At 44.4% G+C, this 16318-nt stretch overlaps 1 protein-coding gene across 2 annotated transcripts; it reads left to right on the top strand.

Moving 5' to 3' along the window:
* Nucleotides 1–701: 701 nt before the first annotated feature.
* LOC130532408 (GON-4-like protein) lies at nucleotides 702–16234 on the top strand. Of its 2 annotated transcripts, none has more exons than XM_057045064.1 (30): nucleotides 702–773; nucleotides 1692–1848; nucleotides 2207–2337; nucleotides 2411–2485; nucleotides 3142–3192; nucleotides 3288–3323; nucleotides 3676–3789; nucleotides 4113–4214; nucleotides 4846–4980; nucleotides 5062–5293; nucleotides 5598–5699; nucleotides 5773–5813; nucleotides 6059–6129; nucleotides 7505–7748; nucleotides 7834–7920; nucleotides 8021–8207; nucleotides 8497–8638; nucleotides 8969–9119; nucleotides 9192–9308; nucleotides 10326–11336; nucleotides 11657–11903; nucleotides 11984–12141; nucleotides 13393–13590; nucleotides 13676–13819; nucleotides 14168–14449; nucleotides 14748–14837; nucleotides 15269–15389; nucleotides 15463–15721; nucleotides 15807–15909; nucleotides 15980–16234. In XM_057045064.1, the coding sequence occupies exons 1-30, from the start codon at nucleotides 738–740 to the stop codon at nucleotides 16094–16096; spliced, it is 4941 nt and encodes a 1646-aa protein (XP_056901044.1). In that variant the 5' UTR covers nucleotides 702–737; the 3' UTR covers nucleotides 16097–16234. The 2 variants fall into 2 exon arrangements, with proteins under 2 accessions (XP_056901044.1, XP_056901043.1); XM_057045063.1 differs by having other exon boundaries at nucleotides 1689–1848.
* Nucleotides 16235–16318: the final 84 nt, after the last annotated feature.

The following is a 16318-nucleotide window of genomic DNA, read 5'->3' as shown; positions in this document are numbered from 1 at the left end:
ACAGGGTCCTAAAGGTGTCCTGGCACCACCTCCTAGTACCAGAACACCTTCCATGTTATCTCTCCTCATCAGGGCTTAAATCCGGAACCCACCACTTCTCAGCCCCCTACAGACTGAGCTACCACTGCCCCACTCACCTAAATATTGTATTTGATTAATGTGCCAATGTTTCCATGGTAACCCAGAAAGCAATAACCGCAACAAAAGAGTATCGGGGTGTGGCAGTTTAACATTAAAGATTTTACCATTGTATCTGAGATCAAGAGAAAAAATACACTGAATATTCTGGGACATAGATATATGGACTGGTTGTATTAGGAAGGAGAGGACAAATGACTGGATATACTGGGATAGAGAGGACAAATGGACTATTGCACTGGGACAATGCAGGTTGTTTATACTTGGACAGAGAGAATAAATGACTAGTTAAATGACTGAAAGATAGATGATTATTGTCAAACCAAGAGATCCTCTGAATTTTTGGAGCTCATTCTGTTGACATTAGTATGGCCAGTTAGGATCAGACTGACTTTAGCGCTGAGTACATGTACATACACATACCGTATTTGCTTCATATTAAATATGTACAAACGCGCACAATAATGGTTTCGATTATGTGGTTGTCCAAAGACAGCCGGGACAGCAGGTGTCGCTGTACAAGACTAAGAGTGTCTGTTCTACATTGAAGAATTGAACGGAAGCGGAAGTTGAAGCTAATAGCAGTTAGCCGAGATGAGATGAGTGCAGCGAATGGGCACGGATCTATATTTAAGGTTAGTTTTCCCTAAGATCTTCCATGGTTCCTGTTATCTCTCCCCAGAGGTTCACGCCTGTAACTTAGAAGAACACTCTCGCATGCTAACGAAACCGACTGCCTACTGTTTAGATAACTTTGGCAGGGATGTTGACGCACAGGGCACTGTGTATTATTATGTATTATTATGTATTGTTGTTACAGCACTACTGGATTTGGTTGTGTCACCAGAGGTAAATGTCACTGAAACTCGATCACATTCAACGGAGAATGTCTGGGCTACAATAGAGTTTTCCTGTTCTGAGGGTTTAGCTGTGGAAGAAACATTTGCATCTTCCAGTTTGATTCGGGCTCAATACGTGCAGCTTTTGTGCCACTGACGTCTGTCCGTGGCTGTCAACCAAATAGCTCAAAAGTAGTACATTTAAATGGTTTAATGGATCTTTCAGGAAATGTTGATAGTTGTGGTTCCGGACTCTGGAAAGACTTTTGTTCTCCAAAGATTAAAGCCAACGGGATTCGATCATAAAACAACCTACTATGTGATGTAATCTTGTATTGTACTGCATATACACTATATACTATACTGCTGGTATTGGTTAGTTGAAAAACCTACACTAAACACCAACCCTTTTACCGAGGGTAACCCTCGATTACACGATGAATTTGGCTGCATTAAACAATGAACATTTAAGGGAATCAAACTAACTGAAAAACTTTACTGTTTTCAATCAGTGCATGTTTTGTCTTCATCATTTCTGAACTGGAAGCAGCTATCATGGTGTTTGTGCGGCTTCTCAGAGTGATGGATTATGAACAGTTACTCTTCATACATGTTGAATTCCAAATATGCTGTATTTAAAAGTATCAAGCCCGTTGAATCGACAGCAACAGGTGATGTTTGATGGTTGATGAAAGTGTATCTGTGCTTCAGCAGATGGTGAGGCGGCGTCCAGCCAATAAAGACGTTTGTCCTCTGGAATTAAAATCTCTGAGAACAGAGGAAGACACCGGTCTTTTCAGCCTTGATGAAGAATCTGCAACAAAGAGTTCCCCTCAGGACAAATGGAAAGAGGAAGAAACACCTGATTCAGGTGGCGACATGACAAAATGGTTCATTCTTATAAGTTTAATATAGATCCAGATTTCTGCAGGAAATCTGCATGTGAGCAACCACCACTACCAAGATTTACCGTGACAGCAATGAGATGTGTGCCAAAAACCATTTGATTTGGTGTTTCTCAGTAATTCCTATAAAATGATGTACACACCTTGATGAAAAAAATAATGAAGAATTTTCTTCAGCTTATTTTATTCATGCTCCATGACTTTATAGGTCAAATTTCAGGCCCATCACCTGTCCTGTTACAATAAGCTGCTATACTCTAAGTTATTTGTTTGTTTGTGGGTGGAGGTGGGACAATGTATAAGACACCTGTCTGAACTTCTCAGGTGGTCAGATGGCAGTTAGCAAGGAGAAGGACGAATCTTTTGAGGATGAACTGGGACGACTGGACATGGACTTGGTGAGGAAGTCCAAACAGCACAACCTGACTTCAAATAACGTGCGAGCCATCCTGCATGTAAGTGTCTCCTCATCTATGAATACATTCCCTCGAGGAGCGGTGAGTAATGTGAATGGTTGTCATTTACCAGGAGGTGATTACCCATGAGCATGTGGTCAGCATGATGAAAGCTGCAATCAGAGACACACAGGACCAGCCGATGTTCGTAAGTCTCTCTGCCCCCTTCTCGCTAAAGAGCTTCCAGGGCTGGTTTAGAGCCATTGACTGGCAGTCCCGGATCTTTGTTTTTCCTCCACTTATGCATCGGCACAACAGGTCCAAACTGATTCCAAACAGTTTCCAGGCACCAACTTCCACCTGGGGTTGCAGACCGCAACAGCCATGGCGAAAAAGTTGGCTTTAAACATTAAAGCTAACTACAAATGTTATGAACTTTATGCTAGTTAGCAGTGCGCTAACATTAACATTTTCATAACATGGGTTTTATTGTCTCCATAACAGAGTTTCCTAGGTGGGTGCATAAATGGCTAAACTCAACTCAGTACTCAGTAGTTATTGCCCACATTGGAGAAAGCATTTTAAGTTAAAGCATGGTTGCTTCTGAGCAAACGTTTCAACAACACAAACACTAGACCCATGCACTCACATAATCATATTTTATGCTGATGTAGAAATGTGGCTCTGATGTGCCTTCACTTCCTATGGAAAAGCAAACTGTTTTCTGGAGGCACCAGGTTGGAATCAGTTCTGCACTTGCTCTGTGTAGTACCAGCGCTGAACTAGGAACAGGTCCTTTTGGGTGGAAAAAGGACACCTCTCCTCACTGTCTGCTACACTGTGAATCTGTTTCTCTTCCAATAGGAACCAAAAATGACTCGGTCCAGACTGAAACAAGCTGCACCCTACAGTCAGGTTAGCGCCTCCCCTTCCTAAAAAGATATTGAAAATATCATCTGATGGCCAAGGCAGAAATGAAGGAAATGTTTTTTGTCCTCATGTTGTTGCAGCTTCCCAACTGGAGTCTGTCAGCAAACACAGTCAAGGTAACCCAACTGACTGACTGTCTGACTGTCTGTCTGTCTGACTGACTGACTGACTGTCTGTCTGACTGACTGTCTGTCTGTCTGTCTGTCTGACTGACTGACTGACTGACTGACTGACTGACTGTCTGTCTGTCTGTCTGTCTGACTGTCTGTCTGTCTGACTGACTGACTGACTGTCTGTCTGTCTGACTGACTGACTGACTGACTGACTGACTGACTGACTGTCTGTCTGTCTGTCTGTCTGTCTGTCTGACTGACTGACTGACTGACTGACTGACTGACTGACTGACTGACTGTCTGTCTGTCTGATTGCAGTCATTTCATAGTTTAACTCTGTCTGCCTGACCTGCAGCACCCCCAGTTTGTTGATATAGATCTGGATGATGATGAAGACTCTTCAGATGAAGAATATTGTCCTGATGAAGAGGAGGATGATGATGAAGAGGAGGAGGATACAGCTGAAGAGGTGATGTATTTTGTACCCCCAGTTTCATCTGATTTAAGTGAACTTGAGTTTCCACCAAAGTTGTTTGGAAGTGGCTTTATTCAAAGTTTGCTCCATTCTAAAGTGTACTAATTAAAAAATATTACTAATTATTTTTAGGAGTGGACAGAATAGATGGTTTCAAATGGATAGTTTCAGTGAATATTTACTTGTTTTACTTGCTATCATGGAGGGGGAAAGGCTAAGGTACCTTATTGCCCCATCCATGGGTGTTCCATTCATTTTTGCTCCATGTACCATAGCTGACTCCATCACTAACGTGTACCTTGTTGGTGTGTGTGTAGTCCTTCCACAGTGATGTAGACATCGTGGCTTCACTTCCCAGAAAGCACCAGGGCTCCCTGTCTTACCTTGGAGAAAATCCTACCCCAGTTGAGTCTCTACAGGTATGCTGCCCCATTTCTGCTCCCCCTCTCCCCTTTAGAAAATAGATGCATGACCTTACATCACAAAGTGTCAGCCGCAGTAGTGTAAAGCACGCCGCCACTGAGCCCTAGAGCAGCATGTGTTCTCTGGAGGAAGTGTCTGGGGAGGGGTCCGTGCTCAGACTGCTGCCCCACTGACCTGGCACTGGATAAGCAGAAGATCTTTGCGTATGTCTGGACTGATGTCAGCGGTCGCTCAGGCTGTAGCAGACTGGGCTGGGAGGTGGAGGTTTCTCGGTCCGAGCCCCCCCCGTGAGAGATGCAGCTAGCTTGTGCTATTGTTTTATTCACATAAAGGAGCTTGAGACCTACGTCTCTTAAGAGAGACATTTCTCCAATACTGCTCCTCTTTATTGGCAGGCCATGAAGTCCAGACGAGACTTTAAAATACTCCTGACCTGCAACAAGCCCTCTTTTGAAACGTTTTATTTTAGTTCTGAGCTATACTTGAGTCAGACAATACACATGATTTGACTTGAACGTTGGGGAGTTATGTCAGTTTTTGTTTTATAGCTGATGATTTAGTATTTTGAAGATATAAGCTGTGAATAAACAATGTTGCCTCATTTGACCTCTGACCCTGTCATGTTAGAGTCGCCCCCAGGATCAGACATTGAGCTTCAGTGCTCCCCAGCACCTCCTCGTTGCTCCCGAATCATCCTTCCTAGATAGATTGAATGCTGTGGATGAGGAGTTAAACTGTAGCTCTACCTACGCCTACAACCAGGTATCTCCACCCACCTGAGTCTGTGCGAGTCCGACTGTCCGACTGCCTGCTCGGCTCCACCAACGAGTCTCTATTTCTCAGAGTCTGGATAAGAAAGCAGCCAATGATGATGCAGGTGTTGAAGATACAGGTTGCCTGGCGTATCGCACACGCTCCAAACTGCCTTTGGTCAATATTCCTCTGGGCCAGCTAGAGGCAGAGCTTCTGGCTCCAGATATTACAGCCGACATGTACGAGCAGAGCGCTGCCCAAAGGGAGGAGGACCGACACTGGGCCGAGTGGCTGCAGAGTCTCATGGACCCTGAAAACCTTGGTAAGAGTTAATGTTCTTTTAGAATTTGGTGTTACGGTTTGACCAAAGTTCCTAATTGTATTAATAGTCACAGTAGGAATGAATGTATCAATAACTAGGACCTTTAATTGAATATTCACCTTTAATCAAGTTATAGATTTAGCTGCTGTGCACTTCATTTTTACTCATTTTCCCTTCATGTAGCTGTGAGCTATGAGTGTTTTTGTGCTAGTATTGTAGTTTTATATTGTAGTCTTGGTGATCTAAAAAGATCAGTCAGCTGATGATACTACTCATTATTATAACAACTCTCTTTATTTCTCAGAGGAAGCTGATGATGATGATGATCCAGAATACAACTTTGTCGATGATCTTGATAAACCAGATAAGGAGGATTACAGGACAGATCGGGCCGTCCAGATTACCAGTAAAATCTGCTTCTTTTTTCTGATTGAGCTGCTCTTCAGATGCGGATTTTAATGCTGGTTGTTGTTCTACAGGGAAGGAAGTGAATGAACTCCTTGATGAACTCTTCGATACAGTAAGTCAGTTTTTACCAACATGAAGTGTGGTGAATGTTCAATAAAAACAAATTAACTTGCTTGTACTTGGAAGTAAGTGTCCAAACTCCTCATATAGCCATATTACTAATATTAATATTAATAATGAACCCTAACCCAAACATAGTTATAGCACAGTTCTATTGTGGACACGTGTTTCTACCAATGGAAGCAGTTGTGGTCCCTTAGCTCTGGAACTCAGGGACTGTTTGTGTTCTTTAAACAGCTCCAAGATGAGAAACAGGAGGAGGCCCCATCACAGGCTGGATCCAATTTCAACACCCCACAGGCTTTATGGTAATCTGTAAACTGCTGTCTGATGCAGAATAATGAGGTGTGTGGCGTGAGATACAGTTCAAGAGGTGAGGTCACGTGTGCACACACACATGCGTGCACACGTGACCTGGTCCTCCTATCGGGACGGTGCAGCAGAGGAGTGCTGTAACTGTTTGGGTTAGGAGGAAAAGAAATTTCATCTGCTGTCGCTTCTTTGCTGAAAACTTGTGAAGAAGAAACCAGCTGAGAGGAGACAGTTCAGTTCAGTTGGGCTCCATTCCTTTCTAGAGTCTACACTCTTGACTCAATCTGGTTTTTCTCAGGTAATTCATCTGCTAATTCTCAGAATTATTGCAGTGCAGCTTAACCTGATTGGTCAATTTTGTAATATTAACCACTGTGTTGAGTCGGTCTCTGTTGCCTGGTGAGTCTAAACATAAAAAAAACACGAACCTACCAAAGCAACTAAACGTTCATGTCATGTGCTGCTTAATGTACAGTTGTGTTCAAAATAATAGCAGTGTGGTTTAAATAGTGAATAAAACATCATCAGAAAAGCATTTAAATCCATGCAGGAAAACACATTGGGAACACTGGATGTTCTTTTCCAAATGAAGAATCACAAAGTGTATTATTTTAACGAAAAGAGAAGAAAGTGCAACATTTGGCTGTTCACTATCAGTGTAAATAAGAGAAGATTTTGCTTTTCTATGAAGAACTAATATGTAATCTTTTCACCCGTTTGAGAATCGCTTCACATCTATGTTGCATGAGCTGACCAACGTCTGACATCTGTGTTCCAGCCCAGAAACCTCTAACTAACACTAACACTTCACCTTTGTGTCAGAAACAGTATTTTTGATATCAGCCTACTTGTTTTCTACTGGTTTAAGGTCTGGGGGCTGGGCTGCCCCCCCATAACAGAACTTAGCTGTTGGTCTAGAACCAAGATGCTGCTCTTACTGGTGTGTTTGGGGTCGTAACAACCATTATGAATGTACAATCAAATGTCGGATTTCTTCCCTTTTCTATAAAATAATAAGTATGGGTGGAACCACAAATATTTCTCTGCCTCCAATGTTTTTTTGAAATGGAAAGCTCAAAGCTCGGTATTTCCCACAGACTACCTGTATTGTGGCACGCATTTACAAGCTTCGTTCACTTTTTTTAAACACACCACAAGTATTTCGAACACAACTGTACGTAACAGCTCAAAGTAAGAGGAATGTGTCCAAACCGAACCTAAACACGGCAGGAAGTGGTCGAATGTTTTCTGTCATCCAGGTTGAAGAACTTTGTTCTTGTTTTTTAGCAGCTCCTCATGAGTTCTGCTTTACCAACATTGACTGTGGCACTGACACTTGGGGGGGGTTCTTTGTCTTTTCCCTGCTTGTAGCTTTGGGACACCGTTGGCAGAGATGCTAACAAAGCAACGGCAAACAATTAGAAAGCAGTATGAGACTCTGCAGCAGAGGAGAGCATTGCAGGATATGACCAATCATGACCATTGCAAAGCAAGCCTGAAGGCCGGTTCAGAGGTGAACGCCATCACTCCTGTTCCAGTGACGCCTTGCCAAGAGGCCCCCCCCCTTCATCTCAACACGGCCCAAAAGCTACAGCTGCAGCAGCAGCTGCAGCAGGTTTGTCATCTTGAGTCTACAAATGTTCCATTTGATGCAAGCGAGTTGAACTGAGACCACGGGACTGTCTGTGTCTGCTTGTTAGCATGTACAGCTGCTCACCCAGGTTCACCTCCTCTGTCGAAACCGGGACAACCTGATGCACGAAGCCTGCATGAGCAAGCAATACCTGGTCAGTCGTTAAATATCATGTGCACATACAGACGATTACTGGTAAATACTAATGTCTGCCAGTTCCCTACCGAGGTCGCTAACGCCTGATTTCTCTGTAGGAGGAGCTGATTCAGTTCTCCAGACCTGAGGAGGAGCTGGGCCACCCCAGCAGTTTCAGGGTGTGTAACCTACAGGCTGCACTGAATCTCCTACAGGAGGTGGAGCAGAGAGCAGCACCCTCTACTGTCTCACGTGCTCCTGCCTCCTATAAAGGCTGGCTCCCCAGGATGACTGCCGCCACTAACAGTGAGAAGAGTCACACGTACGAGTTTCTGTTGACACGACCAGTTGAGCAAGTGGAAAAGCCATAAAGATAGCCTGGTTCCACAGGATCCCTAATAAAACGCGTCAATCTTGTCGGCAAACTTTTTCTTTGGGAATTTTTGCTTTTGTGCAACTTGTAAAAGAAAATTGTTTAACATTTAAAGGGATGGAATCTTCGCGTTAACAGGAACTTTGACTGTGCGGCCCAAACTTTTGTAACTTATTGTGTCTGCTGTTTCCTGTATATGATTCAACTTCTGCTCGTGTTCAGGCCACGCCTTTCCTCTCCTGCCTGTCGAGGATGCTTGGCTGTTTGCGACACGCTCAGTCTTCCTTTATCCAGAAATCCTTCCTGTCTGCAGCCTGGACAAAAAACAAAATCACAGAGTCATTTACACTCCAGGAGAAAATGGGTAATGACCAGCACACAAAGGACGTGCGGCTTTAATGAGTCACCATGACAGTATTTGCGGGTTTGTTTTTCTGAAATCTGTATCAATGTGAACCTGAGGCGCTGAATTTTGGGTTTTCATTAGATGTAAGCCACAACCATCCAAATCTGAAGAAATTAACTTTTTCAGTGCGTACAATAAAACATGTTTTAGTTTTGCATTTGACTTTTTAAAAAATAAATCAGCATTTTAATTATGTTGTGATTTATTGAGATGCACAAGGATTCTCCCAGGAGTCAGCAAAGAATGACCCCCCACCCCCACCCCCTTTCCCATGGTGCCTCTGTGCAGGCTCATTGTTCTGGCTCTGAAGCACTTTGAGGGAACACTGGACATGGATCAGCTAATCAGTTCTTACCTGCTCTGTAAGAGTCGCTGGAGTATCAGGAAACACATTAAAGAGATGAGCACGCCCAAGGTGTCGCCTGACAACGTCATCAAGGTGACAACATTGTGACAGTCACACACGTGCTGATTATCCACCAGAAGAGTAAATGTGCCTCTATGTTTTCAGACATTCATAATGAAGGGAATTGTCCAGCCGCTGCCTCTTGCCTGCAGTAGAGTTCAACCAGGAGACCAGCGCCCCCCTGTGGATCGAATCACTGCCAACGTACCAAAATGGCTTAAGGCGAGCTTAACAAAAACTGCCTACATTTACACACTAACTGCCCCTTTGCTGAAACTAATCGACCCTTCGTATGCGTTTGAACATGGATTTCTCAGCTATTTCAGTGAAAGATTTTCCGAAGGAAATTGTATCAAATTTCGGGAGTACTAGTTTCAAAATAGTAGAGAGAACTATATAAAAAGGATAATAATATACCATCCATCCTCAGAAATCTATTCACAACATTTGTTGGCAGAGTAATGTTGATGAAGAGGACATTGGCTTATTTGTGATAAGGAACAACAATGTTCTTGAATGGCAGGGAAAATAAGCGTACTGTTTTATTATAAGCTAACTTTTATTTATGACTCCCTATAGTTTTTAGTATCTTATATGTTAGCCTGTTGCTAAGTGGTTTGTTGCTCTTGTTTCCATATCATAGGTTTGAGCAATACATTGGATCTGTATTTATCTGGTACATTTGTTTCACCTCAGAGTTAACCTTGAGTTAAAACATGAGCAACTTTTAATTAATCCACTAGTGTCTTGTAGATAACATCTGTGTGCTAGTTAGCGTTAGCGTCTCACCTTGGAACAAACGTAGTAATGTTTCATTATCATTGATGGCTTCCACACTTTTTAAGCCATATTCGACATCACTCCAGTTGTGTTTTTAGCTTTGGAAAGGTGAAAAATAGCCAAATGTCAGGATATCTTTCATCAGACATCAGACTGAACAAGCCAGTAAAGACATTGTAACTGTACGTGCGTGCGTGTGTGTGTGGCTTGTTAATACAACTCTTGTCTTTATCACAACTGAAGAATTTGCAGTTTCAGCTGTCTTTTAGATAACCGCATTATCTTCCCAGGACTCCTGCTGCCTTTAAACCATGGCGTCTTTAGATACTAACCACAGTTCTAAAACAACCAGCAAGGAAAAATTACCTGTTGGCATCATCATTAACTTTGAAGCTGAAATATGTCAATGAATATTGTTTCAGTGTGACTTGAAAGGTGTCTGATGGTTCCTCCCTGCAGAACAGCCAGCTGAACATCCAGAAGACACGCCTCAGCACCAACAGTTATCCCCACTCGCTTCCCCCTGGCTGCAGCCTTCGGCTCCACCCACATTTTGTCAGCAAGGCCCGCCCCCCAAGTCTCTCCCACCGACGCATCTTCACCCTCGCTCACAACGCATCTCTGCTCCCTCTTGCTAAAGCCCCAGCTGAGAGACAAGTACACTGCCAGCCAGTCAGACACCAGCCCGTCCGTCCTGAAGCTGCAGGAAATATGGGGAGTAGCAAACTCCCCACCCACCACTGCTACGGTGACACCAATCCCTCAGACTTTTCTACTGAACAGGAAATAGAGCAGGACAATTCCAGAAAACAGAACTATGATTCTGGTCCCCATCTCCCTACTCAGACTAGTTGTAATTGTTCCAATCCCTTAACGCCTTGCATAGAGACTTCAGGGAAGGCCAGATCCTTCCTCCTCCCCATGATGTGGACACCATCTACTCTACCCACACCTTCATGTGCCATCACCATTCAACAGGATCCTGGGCAGCAGATCCAGAGTCTTTTAAATGAGGGACAGAAGTGCACAGGTCCATGCCATTTAGAGAGGACAGAGAGTTCGAGGTCACCATCACCATTGAGCCCTCGTTCAGTGGAGCAGGAGGGGAAACCTGAGGTACAGCAGAACCAAACCACGGTGGAGTTTATCAGCTTAAACGGTGGAGAAACTACAAGCAGGCAAGAGCAAGGAGGGAGTGGAGGGGAATGTACAGAAGGAGGTGGAGAGGAGGAGCCAGAGGGGGGAGAAGAAAGAGAAGATGGGAAACGTGGAGGTGAGGAGGAGAGGGAGAATGGAGGAGGTGAGGGAGAGGAGGATGGAGAAAAGGACAAGAATGAAGATCAGGATAAGGATGATGATCAGGAGGACGAGGAGGAAGAGGACTTTGATGATCTCACACAGGATGAAGATGATGAGGAAGTGATGTCGACTGCTTCAGAGGAGTCAGTGCTGTCAGTTCCAGAGCTGCAGGTAAAGAGGAAGATGTTGGCCTTCTCCTCTCAAACGGTGTCGTGTGACCATTAATCTTGTACTACTCAATAAAACCGGTGTTAAATGAAGATTTGCTATTTTCATAATTTTATCTTTACCCAAGTTTTTATTCATGACTTATTGTTTATTAAATTAATTACTTTGTTGGTATAAAAAGACCTTGCATTAAACTTTATATGTTCTATGCTAAATTTTGACTTTAATGGTGCTAATATCCAGTGTGCTGCTTATTCACCTCCAGCAGTTATTCAGGAGACAGACTCGAGTCATGATGTCGTAAAGCCCTTCTATCTTTCCAGGAGACCATGAAGCAGCTGACATGGCTCGCAGCGGAGCAGCGACACTGTACCGATGGAGACTCAGAGGAGGAGCACTCGCCAATCTCTCCTGGGTCGCAGGAGGAGGAGGAAGAGGATGATGAAGAAGGGCCTAAAGGGCAGGAAGAGGAGGTAGAAGAGGAGAGGAGCAGTAAAGAGGCACGAGAGGGTATGCTGTCAGCGGAGGGAAGGCCTCAAGGAGTAGGGAGGTGTTCTGGTCGAGGGCGAGGTCAGAGGCTTTTGATTTTTAATTTTGGAATATCTTTGCTCAGCTTCTCGTGCTGTAATTAGACTTTCCTGTCTCTGCAGGGCGGGGCCGGCCACTCCGTGGCCTGCGGAGGAGTCGTCAAGAGCGCCATAGCAAGGATGCCACTAAGTTATTACTACTGTATGATGACAACATCCTGGATAATGACCCGTTCAGAGAAAGCAAAGATGTGGCGTTCGCTCAAAATTATCTCAGCAGGGTGAGAATGTAGTGCTGAACAATAGCCAGAGTCAGGAATTCCACTTGGCCAATCACATGTTTCACTGCAGCTTAATACGTGGTCACCTTAGTTTAATAGCTGAAGGCCCGGGGAGGTAGTTCCACATGTGTACGGCAGAGTTGAGGAGAGTTCTGTCCAGGGTGCGGGTTTCAGAGGCTCACTTTTCAGCCATTAATGACGAGGAGAGGAATATGGTGTCTCTTTTTGTCTTCATCCTGTCTTCGTCCACTTCATCCGAGGCTGGGCTGCTGAATCAGCAGTCTAAGCAGAGATGCCCAGACTTCTTCACCCCATTCTCTCCCTTGGAAGGTGTCCAGGAGAATCCGAAACAGGTGCCCGAGCCACCACAGCTGACTCCTCTCAATGTGAAGGAGCAGCAACTCGACTCCAAGCTCCACCTAATCTCATGCTCCCCCTTCCCCTCCCTCGTGAACAAGCCCCAAGCTACTTGAACCCCTCTGCTTAAGGCAGGACCTCTCCACCAACCTGAGGAGGGAAAGCCACACTGGTCCAGGACCATTGCCTTGGGCTTGGAGGTGTCAATTCTCATCCCTGCCATTTTACACTTGGCCTCAGTACATGCTGAAGGCCCTGGCTTGATGAAGCCAACAGGACAACATCGACTGATAAAAGCATAGATGAAAATTGTGGTTTCCAAGCTGGACTTCCTCCAGCAGCTGTGCCGGAGTCCAGAGTGCACTGGAAATAGGTGTGACTTACTGCTTGTGACTAAGCAACGACAAGCAGAAGACCGCGGTTTACTAGAATTTTTCGAGGCTGAGAGACTTCCGTGGCCTAACTGAACTCCTCCCAGACTTGAGATTTTACCTCCAGGGCAGCCGGGGCTACAGCTAGCTTGGTTTGGCTGCACCTGGCAACTGCTTAAGGAGCTCCACAGGCCAACGTGAAAATAGGACTCATGGTCCCTCCCATTAGTTGTTTGCCAAAGCTCTCAAGTGACAGAAAAATTAATCAATGATGGAATATGTCCATAACCTGCCGACTCACCCAGCAGTCCCTTGAGTCCCACTCTTTAATATATATTCTTTGTGGGATGTAAATATATAATAGCAAAAAGACGCAAGAGCACGTGAGCATTGATGAATGTACTGTCGATGCTGAGTAAGTCCCAGTTCCACCCACACTGGTTGTGTGCGTGTCTGTCCTAGTTCTGTGTACGTTATTATTGAAACATAATGCGGGTGTGAACATGATATGTTGTGTTTCTAGGTGCGTGAGGCTCTGCAGGACGATCCTGTGCAGGTGGAGAATTTTGTGTCTCTCCTGCATGACTTTGAGCAGTTGGGACAGGGACAGGAAGTCATGCCACTTTTTAGGAAGCTCCGCAGCATCCTGGGAGATCAGAGTGACCTGCTGCGAGATTTTGCTGCATTTCTGTACCCAGAACAAGCACTGCAGTGTGGTCTGGTGAGAGAAAAGTGTTTCCTGTGGTGCCGCAGCTGTGTGACGGACAGCTGTTCTCTGGAAGTGACTTGATTTTTCTTCTCCGCAGTTTGAGGAGCAGCAGGCATTTGAGCGTAGTCGGCGCTTTCTACGACAGCTAGAGATCAGTTTTGGGGATAATCCATCACATTATCAGAAGATCATCAAGGCTTTGACGACCAGTCCAGACCTAAATCCATCTGGCATTGATGAGGTATTACTCCTATGCTAATGGCTAACCTGCTGTCACCTGTACCAGGACTGTCCAAACCAGTCCAACGAGGACTGTCTTCCATTTAAGGTCTTTTTGTCCTACTAGGTAGAAAACAGTTCTCACCAAGGAAACAGGGGATACCAAGTGGAATCAGTTGTCTATGTGATATTATTTTGAATTTCTGTTTATTTAATATCCGCCTATTTTAAAAAAAATATTTTGATTGGATCTTAGAAATGAACAAAAGTCAAATGTTAAGAATGCTCAAACAAGCTCCTTTTTTCTGCTCGGTCCATTTCAGATTTGGACAGTTTGACAAATCCAATCAGATATTTTTCTGTGTTGCAGCTTAAAGCTCAAATGGCGATACTGCTGAAAGGTCACACCCATCTACAAGCTGAATTCTGGGTGTTTTTTGAAGAGCTCCACCCACCCACAGCCCACCCAGGACAGTTTGAAGAGTCTCATTGGCCCGAGAGTGGCGACAGTCAGGTGTGTAGAGGAGAGGCAGCAGGTGGATTTGAAGAGGTGAGCCTGCCAGATTTGGAAGAGGAAGCAGAGGGCTATAAAATCCAACCAATGACAAGTCGGCGGCAAAGAAGAAAGTTAGGCGCTCATAAGAATTATAAGGTGAGCAAACACTTGAGTTCAGTTAAAAATTGGAACCGTCTGTTCCAAACTGTAGATCAAAATGGAAAAAAGTAAACATTGAACCATAAAAATGAAACGGGAAATGCAGGTAACAGGAAAGGAACAGGACGAACTGAAATAAAATACAAAATTAACCGAAGAACATTACATAAGAAATACATCAAGATAATCACGACATATTAGAACAAAAGATGAAAATGTCAAAGTTTCAGAACGGAGTAGAAGGCAGCTCCTATGTCACATTGTTATTAGTCAGCTAACAACTGTTGTTGATCAGGATTATGAGTGGTCACCTAAGGACTGGCCCTGTCACTGTGGTGATGCACGACTTCGGAGGAAAAGATGTGCTCGCTGCCATGGCAACAAGGTCAGTATGTGAGAATGGACTGAATAAGAACATAAATGTACCGTAAATATGCCACATTAAGGTGAACCAATTCCATAATCCAATCTATTATCTCAGATTATTTAAAAAAGGCATCAGTGCTGAGCAAAAGGTTGTTTAGCATTGGTCATTAGACTGACGTCTGACCAGTTACACCCAACAGTCCCACTAATTATGCTAAACAATCTGCAGTTTTTAGTATTTCAATCATTTTATTTTCCATTTATGATACATATCAAAGATTAAATGATTAAATCTGGTGTCCACGTTACTTCTGGGCCCAACACAAGCACATGCAAGTGAATTTCTTTTACATACCTTTGTGGTTCTTTTTTTTAATGTAAAGATTTTGGGTGATAAAAAGGATTCCTGAACATACGAAAACACCCGTGTCTCACCTCTGTCCTCCTCAGACCTCAGGGGGGGTGTCCAGAGCCATGAAAAGTCTGGACCCTGCATACTCTCACTTAAACACTGGCCACAGTGAAACAGGAGAAAAAGACCAGGATGTGAAGAGGGACAGTCTGCATGCAGGTGGGGACTGTGGTTACCTTTTCTGAGCTGCGGCGTTCACACGGATGTAGTTCACCTTTCTGTGTGCAAACAGAGCAGAGGAGTGCATCATGGGAGTCCGTTGTGCTGACGGATGAAAAGGAGGAGGAGGAGATGGAAAAAGAGGAGGATGAAGAAGAGAGGAAGAAGAGAACGTGCCTCCTGGGCACCCATTCAACGATCACCCAAACGGCCTTCCCCTCTTCTTCCTTCTGTCTGCCTGTGTCCTCTCCTCGTCCTCCCCCTGACCTTCCTGTCTGTGCTAAGAATATATCCCTGACAGCCAACGGAGAGAAGGTGATCCTGTGGACCAGGTACATGCCCCCTCTCTTCATCTTCTGACTTTGTTCCTCCTCTTGTGAGTAGCTATGGCAGCGTCTCCTGCTCTTTGTTTTCCAGAGAGGCAGACCGGGTCATTCTAACCAGGTGTCAACAGGATGGAGCCAATCAGAACACCTTTCAGGCCATTTCGACTCTACTTGGCAACAAGACCCCCAATGAGGTAATCTGCTCCACACCCTTTGTGATTGGTCCATGGAGATGAAACTCACCAGCTATTCCACCTCCTGCAGGTTTTTTGCCGTTTTCAGGATTTGATGGGTTTGTTTAGGACGGCAGCTCGTCAGACCAGTTCTGAGGAAGACGCTCCACCCGCTCAACTGACGGCAGCTGAGGATGAAGATGATTAACGAGCCAGCAGGGTCGTTGGTTCCAGTTTCCATCAGCTTATTTGTTAGTTCACATGTATTTCTTGTACATCTTGTAAATATAAAATGTCACATTATGTACTTATTTTTCCTTTTTAAATTAAATCCTTTTTTAATGCCTCTGCTCTCCGTCAACTTTAAATAAAGATGACCATTATGTCAGGTTAGCAGCCACTGGCAAAGGTGAGATGACTGGCTTGAACT

Source organism: Takifugu flavidus, chromosome 10 (genome assembly GCF_003711565.1).
Source record: "Takifugu flavidus isolate HTHZ2018 chromosome 10, ASM371156v2, whole genome shotgun sequence".
Taxonomy (NCBI): Eukaryota; Metazoa; Chordata; class Actinopteri; order Tetraodontiformes; family Tetraodontidae; genus Takifugu; species Takifugu flavidus.
The sequence above is the reverse complement of the archived record's forward strand: the minus strand, read 5'-3'. Positions and strand labels throughout refer to the sequence as shown.

Bases quoted from the DNA above. Each gene is read 5' to 3' on its own strand.
- LOC130532408 (XM_057045063.1), top strand. From the start codon at position 738: ATGAGTGCAGCGAATGGGCACGGATCTATATTTAAG. The intron at 13,591-13,675 runs GTGAGAGAAAAG...TCTTCTCCGCAG, and splicing joins AAGCACTGCAGTGTGGTCTG to TTTGAGGAGCAGCAGGCATT. The intron at 14,450-14,747 runs GTGAGCAAACAC...GTTGTTGATCAG, and splicing joins GCGCTCATAAGAATTATAAG to GATTATGAGTGGTCACCTAA.